Genomic DNA, 12,775 nt, shown 5'->3' with positions numbered 1-12,775 from the left:
GGACCGAATACCTCCGTCACCGTGGACCGTGAAAGTGTCGAAACTGTTACACATTGTTTCGGCGATTTCGATCGAAGAACTCTGGAACGAGTTTCGCGGCGATCAATCGCTCAACGCCGCCCTTTTTACATGGAATTGACGTTCGAACTTTCACGATGTTTACGAGCGCAATTAGCCGGTTAATACCGAAAGTTGGCTGAGGCTGACCGGCTTGATTTTTTCGTTTTCTTAATGACGTCGTTTTAACGGCGCTCGAGGTGCGAAAAGAAACAGCGGCACCTGCCAGTCCGAGTGTCCGATTCGTGCCAATTATCCGTGGCGTTCTCACAATTACAAGAAATGCGCACCGAAGCGACAGCGACTCGTTTCGCAATTATAATTCCTTGGTAACGACGAGACGAGCTGTTCGAAGTGTTGTACAAGGGAACACAGAGGTACCAATAGATGAGAAGTAAGAGATATTGGAAATAGTATTAAAATAATGCAAAAGACATATAAGACGATGATAAGAAGAATGGAAATAAGCCTGTAATAAGTAAGCAGCAGTGTAATCACTTTGTATAATAAGTTACGTACGTTAAGTAAACGAACGAACGAACGAATGAAGGGAACACAGCACTCAGGGGCGGTAGCGGTGTTTGTAGCTACAGTACGGGCTTAGCAACCCCGAGGTACCCGAGCTAGAGGGGAGCCAGCGGGTCCATTTAATATCACATACGCAGGGGAGCAGTGTTTTTCAAATAGATTATTGTTTCCTTAAAGATAGCTTATTGAAATATTCATATTTACTTCGAAAAAATTCTGATATAAATTATAAAAGCATAATAAATATACCCATAGAGTTTCAAATAAATCGTTTCGTAATATCATTTCGACAAAAATTAGCATTGTTTTTCTTGGCCAATAAAGTAGAATGACCCTTTAATCCGGTGGATTAAAGAGGCCCTTAAAAAGTTAAAAGAGGCCCTTCCCTGGGCCCGACGTACCTTTCCCTAGTGGTAGCATACATTCTACCCAGCTGGTCGTCGGAGGAAGTCGAGTTCGGGAATAACAGAGTCGAGACTGGCGGACACAATCCCCTGGCATGCGAGCATGTGCACCGTTTCGCGATAACTCTCCCCGTCCGAGGAGGAGGATCCACGGCCGTGGGAACCCCCTGTTAACAACGCGTGTCGCTGGCCCTTTAAACACACGACTCCGCTCCGAATGGTCACACGTGCACCGACACGTGCTCGCCTCTTTTTCGTCGTCGCGCGCGTAACGCGCGAGTGCAACCAGGGGTGAAACCTCCAACGGGGCGCATCGATCGCGCCAGGACTGCCATTGTGGGAATTGTTCCTGCTCGCATTCCCATCGAGTCGCCCCTGGTCGATACTCGACTTTTCCGCGCTGCGAATCGCAGAATAACAGAGGATCGAGTCGGTCCATGGGGGACGGTTCGACGAGGAATTAGGGTGGGTTACTTCGAGGCTCGGCTGGTATTTCAACTCTTTATCGCGAGTCTGGGAAATTTGTTTGACGCGTTGCCAGAGTAAGATTCGTGATCATTTCTATAAAGATAAATTCTTCTTTTTCGGAAAGTCTGTCTTTGTCTCGAGATTGTCGAAGATTAGACAATTTTGTATCTGTCGTAGCATTTAATTTTCCGACCCCCTCGGAATTTATTATCGTCTCACTTTTGGAATTCATTTTTTTGATTCCTTAACGAGAAGTCCCTGTCACCCATTCGTGCTCGTTTCCTTCGAGTTTTCGAATGGTAGAAACAGAAGCAAATGAAAATATCTTGTGTACATATACGGTTAAACGAGTATTTATGGCAAACCGTTTTTGCCCCGACGGATAAAACGCATCGACGGTGTCCGTGACAATTATTACCAGAAAAAGAGAAAACGATCCTCGTTCTTTAACGATTTTTTAATTGCGGATCGACTTAATCGTTCCCCGAACGAGTCGTTCCGCGCGAAGGATGGCCCGTTTCACCTCGAGTGCTGTCATTTAATTAAGCCTGCCGTTTCGCATTCAACGCGAGTCGCTTTTCGTGCGGCGATCAAAGGATCCCGAGTGTCGAAGCTCGTGGCGCGATGGCGCTCGCAGGTCGAACCATATATTTTTTCACGGCGTTTTAATCAAGAACTGTCGCGTCTTAAATATTGCTCGCGCGTCCGGGGCGCCGCGGTGAATTCGACGTAAATAGCTCGGAACGAAACGCCGGGGCCACTTTTCTCTTCTCGCGGAACGAAACGGGAACTGTCGCGCTCGTTACGGGTCGATCTCTCATTGATTTGTTTATTGGGACACGGATATGCCATTTATCCAGCCGCCCAGACTGGAGAATGCTCATAGACGAACGGTGTTCTCGTGCGGATCGAAATATCGACAGATACGAAACAGATAAGCTTTTACATTTATTCGCTACATTGTTACGACCACGTCGGCTGTCGACCGGAAGCTTGTAATAATTTCTGCAAAGTTAAAATTTCGAGACCGCTGAAGATTAGGAAATGTATCATTTATTGTAGTATTTAACCCTTCGGAGGAAGTCTAGAGAACTTTGGTAGAGATCAGACAAGATAAATTCTCCGGAGCACAATTTTTTTCAAAGCCGTACACTTCCTTGGAGGTTACCATTCAAGTAGCACGAATAAATAAATCAAAGTAGCATTACAATAAATTGCATGCTCTTTATGCTACGTTATTTAATACAACACGATTCCTCTTGGCATATTCTGCAAAGGGTTAATTTCTCAACCACGCGGTACCGTGCTTCATTGCCATCTCCCTTACGAATAACCTTTACCTCAAAAACCAAAATAATATACGCTCCGCGCCAAAAATGACTTCTTCGGAAAGTCTGTCCACCAAGGAATGAATTACTCGACAAGATGGTCTTTCGGTGGCGATCGAGGCCTCGCCGACGACGCGCCGAAACTATAAATTTCTCGGTCGCGCGGGGCCATTAGTTTGTCCATTAAAAACTCGATTCGGGGAGGGCCGTTCAATCTCTACCGGGCAGAAAAAGCAGCGACGAAGAGGAGTTCGCGCGGCTTTATTTTCTTTCCCGCGGTTGTTCTCGCCGCGCGGAGCAGGTTGATTCTAATATATATGCAGATTGCAGGTACAAGGAGCGCCCGGATTTTACACGGGGCCGGCGCTCGGTTTTTCGTCGTTGCACGCGCCCCGCCACGGGATGTAAACATTTAATGCGGCACACCGTCGCTTAATAAATATCATTCAGGCGAGAAACGAAGGCGGCCTCCTTCCACCCAATTTCGTCCGGGTCGAAACATTTTTCCGTTTCCGGGTCGCGGAAGTTCGTTCCAAGGCAAATTTCAAATTAGTTTCATCGCGGAGTCGCTCGGTCCGCGGCATAAATGATTCATGTGTCCCGGTTTGCCAGTCTCTGGACCGAATACGTATGCAGATTGGAGGCGCGCCTCTCGTTCCAATTTCCGCGCCCCCTCGCCATTTTGGATTCCCGTTGGGTACGCCAGGGTACTATTCACGGGTCGACGAACGATCCGTTTCGCCGAAGTAATCGGGGAATGTGTACTATTGTAATCGCGCGGGGGTGTCGTGAACTCCGAAAGCTGGCCAATCGCGCTGTTACGGGGATCCGATCGTTCCATGTATCATCCGGTCACGTCGAGTTGCCGTCGAATCGAATTCACCTCGAGACGAACGTATTTTTGTTATTGGTCGCTCGACAAAGAAAGTCGAAAAGAGGTACGTATAAGAGCGTCGAGAGCGTGCGACAATTGGAAGTCATTTTACGAACTTTCTGTTAAATTTATGAGTGGAAGCACAAAGAATAACATTGTACAGTTCTCGATTGCAATAATCTTTATTTAATACCGCGAAGAGAGGCAGGTCCATTCGCCATCTCGGGATCGTCTTTCTATCGAGTAACACCCCGACCGACGAACTCGAGTTTTGAAGCGGATGTTTCTGTTTGGCAGTCTCATCGCCCCGCACTTCTTTGAACCGACTCTGCGAGGACTTGGAATGAAATGAGATTCGTTTCTGTTATTGAAGATTAAATGCAATATTTAGATCCAATCGATACTTTCGAACGTACTCCCTCGAGCGTTACGAAAGCAGTGATGGGCGAAACCCTGGTGTTCGAATAAATCTCAAGTTTGCCGATATGTTTGTTTTGTTCACCTCTTTGAAAAATGTTGAATAGAGGAAACGAGGCAAGCATATCATACCAAATTTCAGATTTATTCGAAGCCTAGGGTTTTGTCCATCACTGTACGAAAGCTTGGTCTTTCCAGGGGCGTAACAATGGATGTCCATTGAACATTATCGTGTTCTGGTTCACGCGGACGATAGAATCTCGCGCGAGAGCGTACGGAGCAGAAGCGAAGCGAAGCGTCGTTCCAGGCTCGCCGCGTAGCCTGCTACGCCATTAAGCTGGAATTCAGGTGTATTAACGATGCCAGTCCGCGGGCAGGTACGTATCGACCACCCGTGGCCACCCGGTAGCGCTAATGGCGCGTTGGAACCGTTCGTTAGAGAGATTTTATTTCGCCTATCTGGCACTGGGTACAGCCGTTTATGCTCTCTGTCAGGCTCCCCTCGGGATTGCTTTCTAGGAAACGTCTTTGCGATTGCGTTTCGATGTCAGCCCCGCCGCGAACGATAAGATAGATTTCGATTTTTCTCTTCTCCCTAAATCCCCTCCCGAACCCGATGATACCCGGTGTGTACCTTATCGACTATTCCGCGATGCTGTGCAACGAGAGTGGGCAATTATCGAAAGATGGTCAGGGGGATTATCTCTCAGGCTTCGCCTATCGATGCTCGTTCGCGATTCGCAGGTTCCGCGACGGAGCCGGGCGAGATTCTTATCGGGGATAAAAGTGTCGAATAACGAAGAAAAGATAACAGGGGACGTTGGATTTTATAGGGCGCAATGGTATCAGTTGTTGGGGAGATAACGTTACAGGGATGCTCTCGTCGTTTATTTTTGAACCTGTTCGAGACCCCTGGGAACAACGTTCTTAATTAAACCCGTAGTAATAAATATTCTTCCTGTTCGGTTTCATTTATCTTCTTGGCAAGACTCGATAAATGTAGAAATCGGACGATAAGTATATTCGTTCGACTTTTCAAAACCTACCCAATTAATCCACAACGTAATTAACATCGATTAAAACTACCCTGTATTCCTATGCAAAGAAATATGCAACTTCGAATCTGAATAACATACGTCCCACGATGAACCCGATCTCACCTGGTTTTCGAGAACCGGATTTTTGTTCGTCAACCCCATCCCCGCGCGAACCGCGTTAATTTCACGGCCGATCCCTGCACCTAGCTCGACGACGATCAATCTCGAGCGTCCAATTAACGCTCCGAATAAGCGGACCGCGTCTATTCGCGTGAAAATGTCGAAAACGAGCCGAAGATTTAAACGCGTTTCGCCCTGGTTGGTTTTCAGGTGGTTCTGCCACTTCGACGACGATAATTACGTGAACGTGCCACGCCTGCTGAAGCTCCTGGACAACTACAATCCACGGGAGGATTGGTACCTGGGCAGACCCTCGATACCGGCACCGTTGGAGATCATCAGACAGGGCCCGGAACCCTCCAAGCGACCGGTGAGTTTCATTCGGCGAACTGCTTAAAATCAAACCTGTTCCGTCGACTTTTTTTGCCGAATTTCGCCAAAAGACGAGAGAGCCCACCGTAACGAGCTCCTCGAATAGGCCACGATCGATTCCTGGACCGTTCCAACCCAGTTCTAACGGGAATCGATCTGGAAATGCAAATATCGCGGCAAGGGATGCCGACAAATCGCTCTTTGGCGTGCAACAAACTCTTTGAGGCGATTTTCGGGAACGTCCGACAATTCGTAGAGGGCGAATTTTTTGACAAAATTTTTATACAACGAGTTGAGACGAAGCCATTCCCGCTAATTCTCGGACCCGTCTCTAGCGAACCTGGAAGTTAAATTCAACCTTCCTAAAGCTCCGTCTATCGAGCGTTAGAAATAAGTTCCCTTAGACCATCGAGTTGAGACGAAGCCATCCCCGCTAATTCTTGGACCCGTCTCTAGCGAACCTAGAAGTTATTTCTAACGTTCGATAGACGGAGCTTTAGGAATACGTTGAATTTAAGTTCCCCAGTCCATCGAGTTGAGACAGAGTCATTCCCTCCCTTGCTTGTCATCCCCTACGCGACACAGAGTTCGGAGAATCGCGTACTGAAAATATTTTCTAGGATAGAAGATGACGCGTATATATAGGTTAGTTTATTCCAAGGTTTATGTATACGCGAGTCAGGTATTTCATCCGTCCTTTTTCGCAACTCGGACGTCTCGAAGGGACCTCCCATTTCCGGCTCGAGTGGCGGCCAGCGAAGACAATAACGAGTAGCGTCTCGTTTTTTAGTCGCGGTTGGCAGCTAGCAGCGTGAAATTCGTTTTCTCGCGCCTCGCGGGTGGCCCGACACTTACACAGCGATTCTCGAGGGAAAGAAGCAGAGACAGGCAGAATTTGATTCGAGTAATGGTCGACGAATTGCTTCGACTCTACCCCCCCTCTCTCTTCTGAATCTCTCCTTTACAACCCTTCCAACAAAATCTGCTCCATCATTTCTAAATTTCTTCATACATGTTAAGATCTAATTTTTGCTCCAAACGTATCTTCTTTATGTTTCTGTAATCTAGTTCTATTTATACATACAAGTTCCGATAAGAAATAGCTGTATAAGTTTTCTTCTATGTAAACTTGGAACTTAAAAAAAAAAAAAAAATGGTCGACGAATCAACGGTCTGCAACGCGACTTGTTTGCAATTTGTTCCTTCGTTCGAACGTTTAATTTACGCGCTCGATCAGGGACACTTGGAATTTAGTCTGCAATTTCCTCTTGCAATCGCGCGATATTTTATTTACTATTTCACTATCAATTTCATCGTATAATCATACACCGAGACGGCCGCGAGCGCGAAGGGTTTGCGAACCTTCTCTCCGTCGAAGAATGTTCGAGGGTTGGTCGACGTTCCAACGACCCTACACGAAAAGTTCTCCTCGAATGGCAACCGCAGAAGGAACCGCGGGCGCTGTCAGAAGTCGAAAGTCGGGGCTCGGGCGATCAAAAATCGATAAAAGGGCTGTCTTACCAGCGGACTCGCGAGATACACGACGCGATTTGGATTCCCTCGCGATATGATCGCACCGAGAGAGCCCGGCAGCCGACAGCTAAAACGGGCCCGCGATCTTATCGAACGACGGTGTCATGCTATAAGCCCATTAATCCTTTTTCCTTCGTCGGTAGAGCAAAACGAAAATGGACAGCAAGAGAGCGGGGGAGAATAAAAGGATCGTAGTAGTCGGACGGTTGGGCTTCCAGTCGAGGGGCTCGGAGAAAAAATTCTCAAACGCATTTATCATCCGTTTAGACAAATTAATAGCAGCGCCGATCCGCTTGTCGGTGATACAAAGAATTCTCGCAGGACGATTCTTACAGGACCTGCCCCTCCGCGACACGCGTACGCGAAGGTTCGCGCGCAGGACTGTTCGAACTTCGAAATTAATTATGTCGCTTGAAACTAAAATTGAACGAAAATTAAACGAAAATTAAACGACCATCGGAAATAATGAGATTCGATTCTTCTAGGACGAAGCGAGCAAGCTCCCTTGCTCTTTTTACTTACAAATATACGCGTTTAAAGGTGAACGAGTCGTTCGCGAACGACTTGGAAACGGAAAGTAAAACTTGCTGCGATGAAGCTTGAGAAAATACAGTAATCGGTACGGAGAATGAAGAAACTGAATAAATAAATAAGCAAGGAGCATTCATACGAGCAGCGAGTTGCGCAAGCGCCCTAGACGCCACGGAGATCGAAGGTTTTCGCGGTTGTATTTTAGTTTTATTGGGAACATATTCAGGGGGACTGGGCGTCTCGAGTGAATGGACATTGTTCGGCAGACACGGGTCGCATAAAGGGAGGGCCGACTCGGTGCTTGGTGTTTTTCAGTCCACCTCGAGGACTCCTCTTCATTCAGGCTTCTTACGATCCGGTCGAACCAGTATCGGTGCACGTAACCTCCTCGAAAGTCGATCGAGCTCGCCGTCGAGCTATCGATAACGCTAACCCACTTCAGTCTCGTTTGCACCCGAGATCGCAAAATTTTATTTGAATTAGGGACGTCCTGGAATGATTTTTCTTGTTCTTTTGTTCGCGAAACAGAATTACACGTTACTAGCAAATATTCTACGCGTTCGTCTCGGATCTAGAATAATACATCAAAATATTAGGTATTTGAAAGAGTTCGTGGCGTTTTGTCACTCGATCGAGGCAAGAATCCTACGCAGGCTTGGGAAAATGTTCGTGGTTTTTATGGACAAAATGTTGTATCAAAATGTAGTCGACCAATCATAGAACGATGCAATGAAATCATGCGAATGGTCGAGATACGCCACGAACTTTTTCGAATACCCAATATCACACAGAAACGTTACGAAACATTTTTGAAAAGGCGCCCCTTTGTAATTTTCTTTTAAAATGATTTCTCATTCTAGAAAAGTTGTATCAGATATACTTAAGCGTACAATTCAAGTGACTATTTTCATCGAATCTACGACATTTCTAAAATACTTATCAAAGGCATCCGTGGTCCTTCCTCCTAGACATAAAGTTCTGTATTCATCATTCTCCCCTCTCGTAATTATTAAAATATTTTTCCTGGCGTTGGGCAGTCGAGGTCCGTCTCGCGTTCACCTGAGACGATTACTCCTGCTGGCATTAAACAAATCTGTGCTAACCTAGACCGTAATGATAGCCGGAGGAATCTCATTTCACGAGCTGCCGTAAATGTTCCCATTTCGCGATATTCGCTTGCATTCCTACGGAGATCGCCGAGCCACTTTCTGAGAAATCTATCGCGGCGAGTGCCCCGTTTCCACTCGACCGCGGACCTTCTGCATTTAAAACCTTGGCTCTAACGGTAACGCATGTGCACACGATGCTTTAAACGCGATAACTCCCCTGACGGTACAACGCACACTCCCGCAAAATAGAACATTATACAAATACTAGGGTGGTCCCTATCGCAAAAATATTTTTCTAAAATTTGAGTTCTTTTAACACTAACACGTGGCCCAACCCGTTGAAAAATTCACTCTGCTTGAAATATCTCTGTAATATTCATTGAAATATTAAATATGTTAAATATGTAGTCTTTTGATACCTGCGTTAGAAATTAGATAGTACAAGGTGTTGGAATTTTATTTTAGAAATTTATTTTCACAAAGATTACGATGTAGAATATCAAAGGAAGAGTGTTCGAATTCTCAACGATCCGTACCGGTTGACTTACTTTGTCGGACCGAGGGTCGACGCTTTCTGTCCCTGCTACGACCCCTCCCCTCTTTCAGCTTTAAGGAAAAGCAGAGCCTTTTCCTCGAGTCCTTAAAAGTGGCAATCGTTGCATTCCAACACAAGGTCTAACAGAGTTGACGTAGGTTTCAGTCAAACGTCGTCATCTTCTAATCGACGCAATCTTAAACAAGCTTACTTGCGAAATGTTATCGCGAGCCATTTTCGAAGACGGAAGAGCGATGAAAATTTTATTCGAAAATTTGTGTTCGAGTAAACATCTCCCCGATCTGCATGATGGTGAAAGGTAGCCGCGGTTTCTGCGGGAAGGCGAAGCAGAGGTTCGTGCCGCGTCTTTCGTCGTGGTATCCGCCGACCCCCCATGGGTGTGGTACCATCTTCCAGCCGAGATTATGGTCTCGGGTATGGTGGACGTTGCTCTCCCCGGGGGCTTCGCGTACTCGTATATTATATTTGCCCGAGAAATACTCGCCCTTCTACTCCTCCCTCCGCTCTCTTTTGCTCTTTTACTTCCTCGTTCATGTCCCGTCGTTCCAGTCTCCTCGCCTCCTCTTTCATCCTCCTCGCTGTACCGTGCGCTCCTCGAGTTCCTTTGGTCCTGCCGTGGCAGGACTATTCGCGGACCTAGAGGCTCTGCACGTGCACGCTGGAGAACTCGAGGATCGACGATTGAATGAGCTGTTCGAGGGTGGAGGAGATTCCCTTGGACATTCAGCCTGGATCCGAGTTTATTGGCATCGGGGCTGGGAGGTGGTTAGTCGCGTTTAGAATCGTAGCCGGGAGTTTCTCGGTCGCGGAAAATATTCGCGAAGCCATTAGCTAACAGCTGTTAGCCACGAGAGAATGTAAGAAGAAATGACGAAGCGGCACGGGGCAATTTGACTGTTGTAAAACTCGCGTAGTTAGAGATTTTTAGATACCTATTCTAAGCGAAGCTCTTAGGAAATACGATGGATACATAATTCATCGCGTACTTCGGAGTCGTCGAAGACAACGGATATCTATCGCGGTACCTCGATTGTTTCAAAAGATCATTTTAACTACCGCTACCATTATCCAACTTATTGTTCCCCATTTGTCGCTCGTAATCGCCATCAACGGGCTTCGTTTCCACAGAATGCCGCGCATCGTCCACCCAGCTGGACGTCCGCTTGAACCTGGTGATTAGTCCCGTTGTAATTGGAGAGAAGCAGAACGTTCACCTTTTGTCGTTGCGCGAAGATGAAAATTAGTCGATGCACCGGCGCGCGTTCGAGCGGAATTGTTCGTGCCTATCGCGTCGTTAGGCCAGAAATCCTCGATGCCGTTCAATTACCGTTCCTAGATCGAACGCAGTAATTACGACAGGGCCTTTGTGCGCACGGTTACTCGCGTAACCGCGGATAACTTCCACGCGTACCGCTCCATTTTTCTTTTTCTGTACGCTGGATAATTACCCCCTGCCGTTGATTTGCATTCCTCGACGCACGGACCGAGTATCGCGGCGAGTTCGATCGGGTGAAAGGCGCGCGCGCGTCGCCCCGGTATGACGAAACGTCGCGAAAAATCGGTAAGCGAAATAAAGGTAGCGGCGATCGTTTCACGTGGCAGCCGGGCGCTACGGGGGATAATTTGCTAATGACACGCTGCCTTGGCCGAGCTTCGCGAAGAAAACGATAAATCACCGTGGCCGCGAGGCTCCCTGAATAAATATGAATCGGAGGAGCGTAATTAATTGGCTGACATGTTCGAGGCAGTTGATTTCATTTCCGACGCGGTTTATTTGAATAACGGGGACGACGAGTCATCCCGAACGAACTCGCGAAGACGCGAATTAAAAATTGGACCAAATCGGGACGGTTAGGGAGGATAGGTCGAGGATGGGTAGATCTTTTATTTTCAACCCAACCTTCGTGATTTTTTTTTGCGGGGAAAATAATCGACGCGAAATTGACACGTCGTAGGTCTGTCGATGACAGCGTTAATCTACTAGGTCGCTTTAAGGTCTATTCACGCGTATCCGTAACGTGTCAGCTCCGTATCCGTTCAGTTCCGTAATGTTCCATCAGTGTCCAGTGATTTTAAATGTTCTTCTGTTATTTCGAATGGGTACGTTCACACACGTCCGACACCGTTCCGTGACGTTATTGATACGGATACGGAACCGACACGTTACGGATACGTGTAAATAGAAGCATATCGCGCTATTCTATATGTACGTACGAGACTTTGTTGAATCTACAGGTATCCTGGTCGAAAGTTCTTATACGCTGAAATTATACATAATCTGACGAGTGGACGTCGCAAATAAACAGCTGCGTCTACCCGTCGCTGGCGGAACGGTAACCGGCGCGGGTTAAAAACGCCTCGAGAAAGGAACACCGTGATTAGTAACCTATCCGGTGAAAATGTCCGCCGCGGACGGACCTAATCAGAGATCGTCGATCGTTGGTTTACATTCTTTGGACCGCGGTGTAATTACGGCTGCATCGGCAGCGGGATATTGCGAGCCACGCCCCCGGTGAAAGGGTGATCCGGTGAAAGAGGAGAGCGAAGGAGAACCGTGCACGGACTCCGTTGCAGGAGCCGGGGGATTTCTGTTGGCCGGTAGGCCGATCCAGCCGCGGGATAACCTGCCGATGAACCGTAAACCAGGAACTTATTACGGTGCCGTGTAAGCCCCTCACCGACGCTTTATTATCACGACTACCAACGCGCAACAGCCTTGCGCACGGGCGCTGCACGTGTTTCTGCGATCGCCGCGGACGTTCCGGAGATAATTGCGCGAGTATTTGCATGTTTTCATGCCTGGATACATTGTGTCGTTTTTTCCACCGCGTAGTAACACTCTCGGGCGCTAGCGCTAGCACTGCAGTGGAGCCTCCCGTATCCGAACTTTTGGACAGTCGTTTGTTTTATTTGCAAGTTAAACCCTTGGATTGGATATGGGTGTTTTGAATAACTGCAGACGCTGTATTTATACTTTCAATTAAAACTGAACTTTATTACTACGCGTAAGCTCTTTACTCGTCTCGATCACGGTTTCGGCTAAACGAAAGAACAGCGAGGAAACCCTAAAGGAAATCAGGGTCCCTCTCGTATTTCCAGACCGTTTAGGTTTGTATGCCGCCACATTCTGGTTCCTTGAACAAAGTATCGAACAGGGTACCTGAAAATGAAACGATACTGAGATCGCTTCCTCGATATATCCAATCTCACACAAAATGTGTCTGAAGTTTCGGGATCTGTGTTTGCCGGACAATCTCGCAAACAGCAAAAAGATGACTTAAGTTCGGGGGGCCGGCGCCCGCCATTTGATTCAAGAAGAATTTTATAGAGTCCGCTATAAAAATTCGCAACTTGCCTCCCTTTGAGATCGTCGTATTCGAAGATACCGTGAGACTATCGAGATAGTTCGAGCCGGGGTTGTTTACCCCGACTGTTTGGATA

The 12,775-nt window shown here is 47.2% G+C and overlaps 1 protein-coding gene across 1 annotated transcript in view; it reads left to right on the top strand.

Annotated features, from left to right (window-relative positions):
• Window positions 1–12,775, top strand: part of LOC128887243 (fringe glycosyltransferase) — a 74,815-nt gene that overhangs the window by 29,923 nt on the left and 32,117 nt on the right. Inside the window, exon 5 of the mRNA XM_054142931.1 lies at window positions 5,444–5,603. Within this exon, the coding sequence (XP_053998906.1) occupies window positions 5,444–5,603 (160 nt within the window). The remainder of the gene's footprint in view (window positions 1–5,443; window positions 5,604–12,775) is intronic.

Source organism: Hylaeus anthracinus, unplaced genomic scaffold (genome assembly GCF_026225885.1).
Source record: "Hylaeus anthracinus isolate JK02 unplaced genomic scaffold, UHH_iyHylAnth1.0_haploid 11985, whole genome shotgun sequence".
In the NCBI taxonomy this organism is placed as follows: domain Eukaryota; kingdom Metazoa; phylum Arthropoda; class Insecta; order Hymenoptera; family Colletidae; genus Hylaeus; species Hylaeus anthracinus.
The sequence above is the reverse complement of the archived record's forward strand: the minus strand, read 5'-3'. Positions and strand labels throughout refer to the sequence as shown.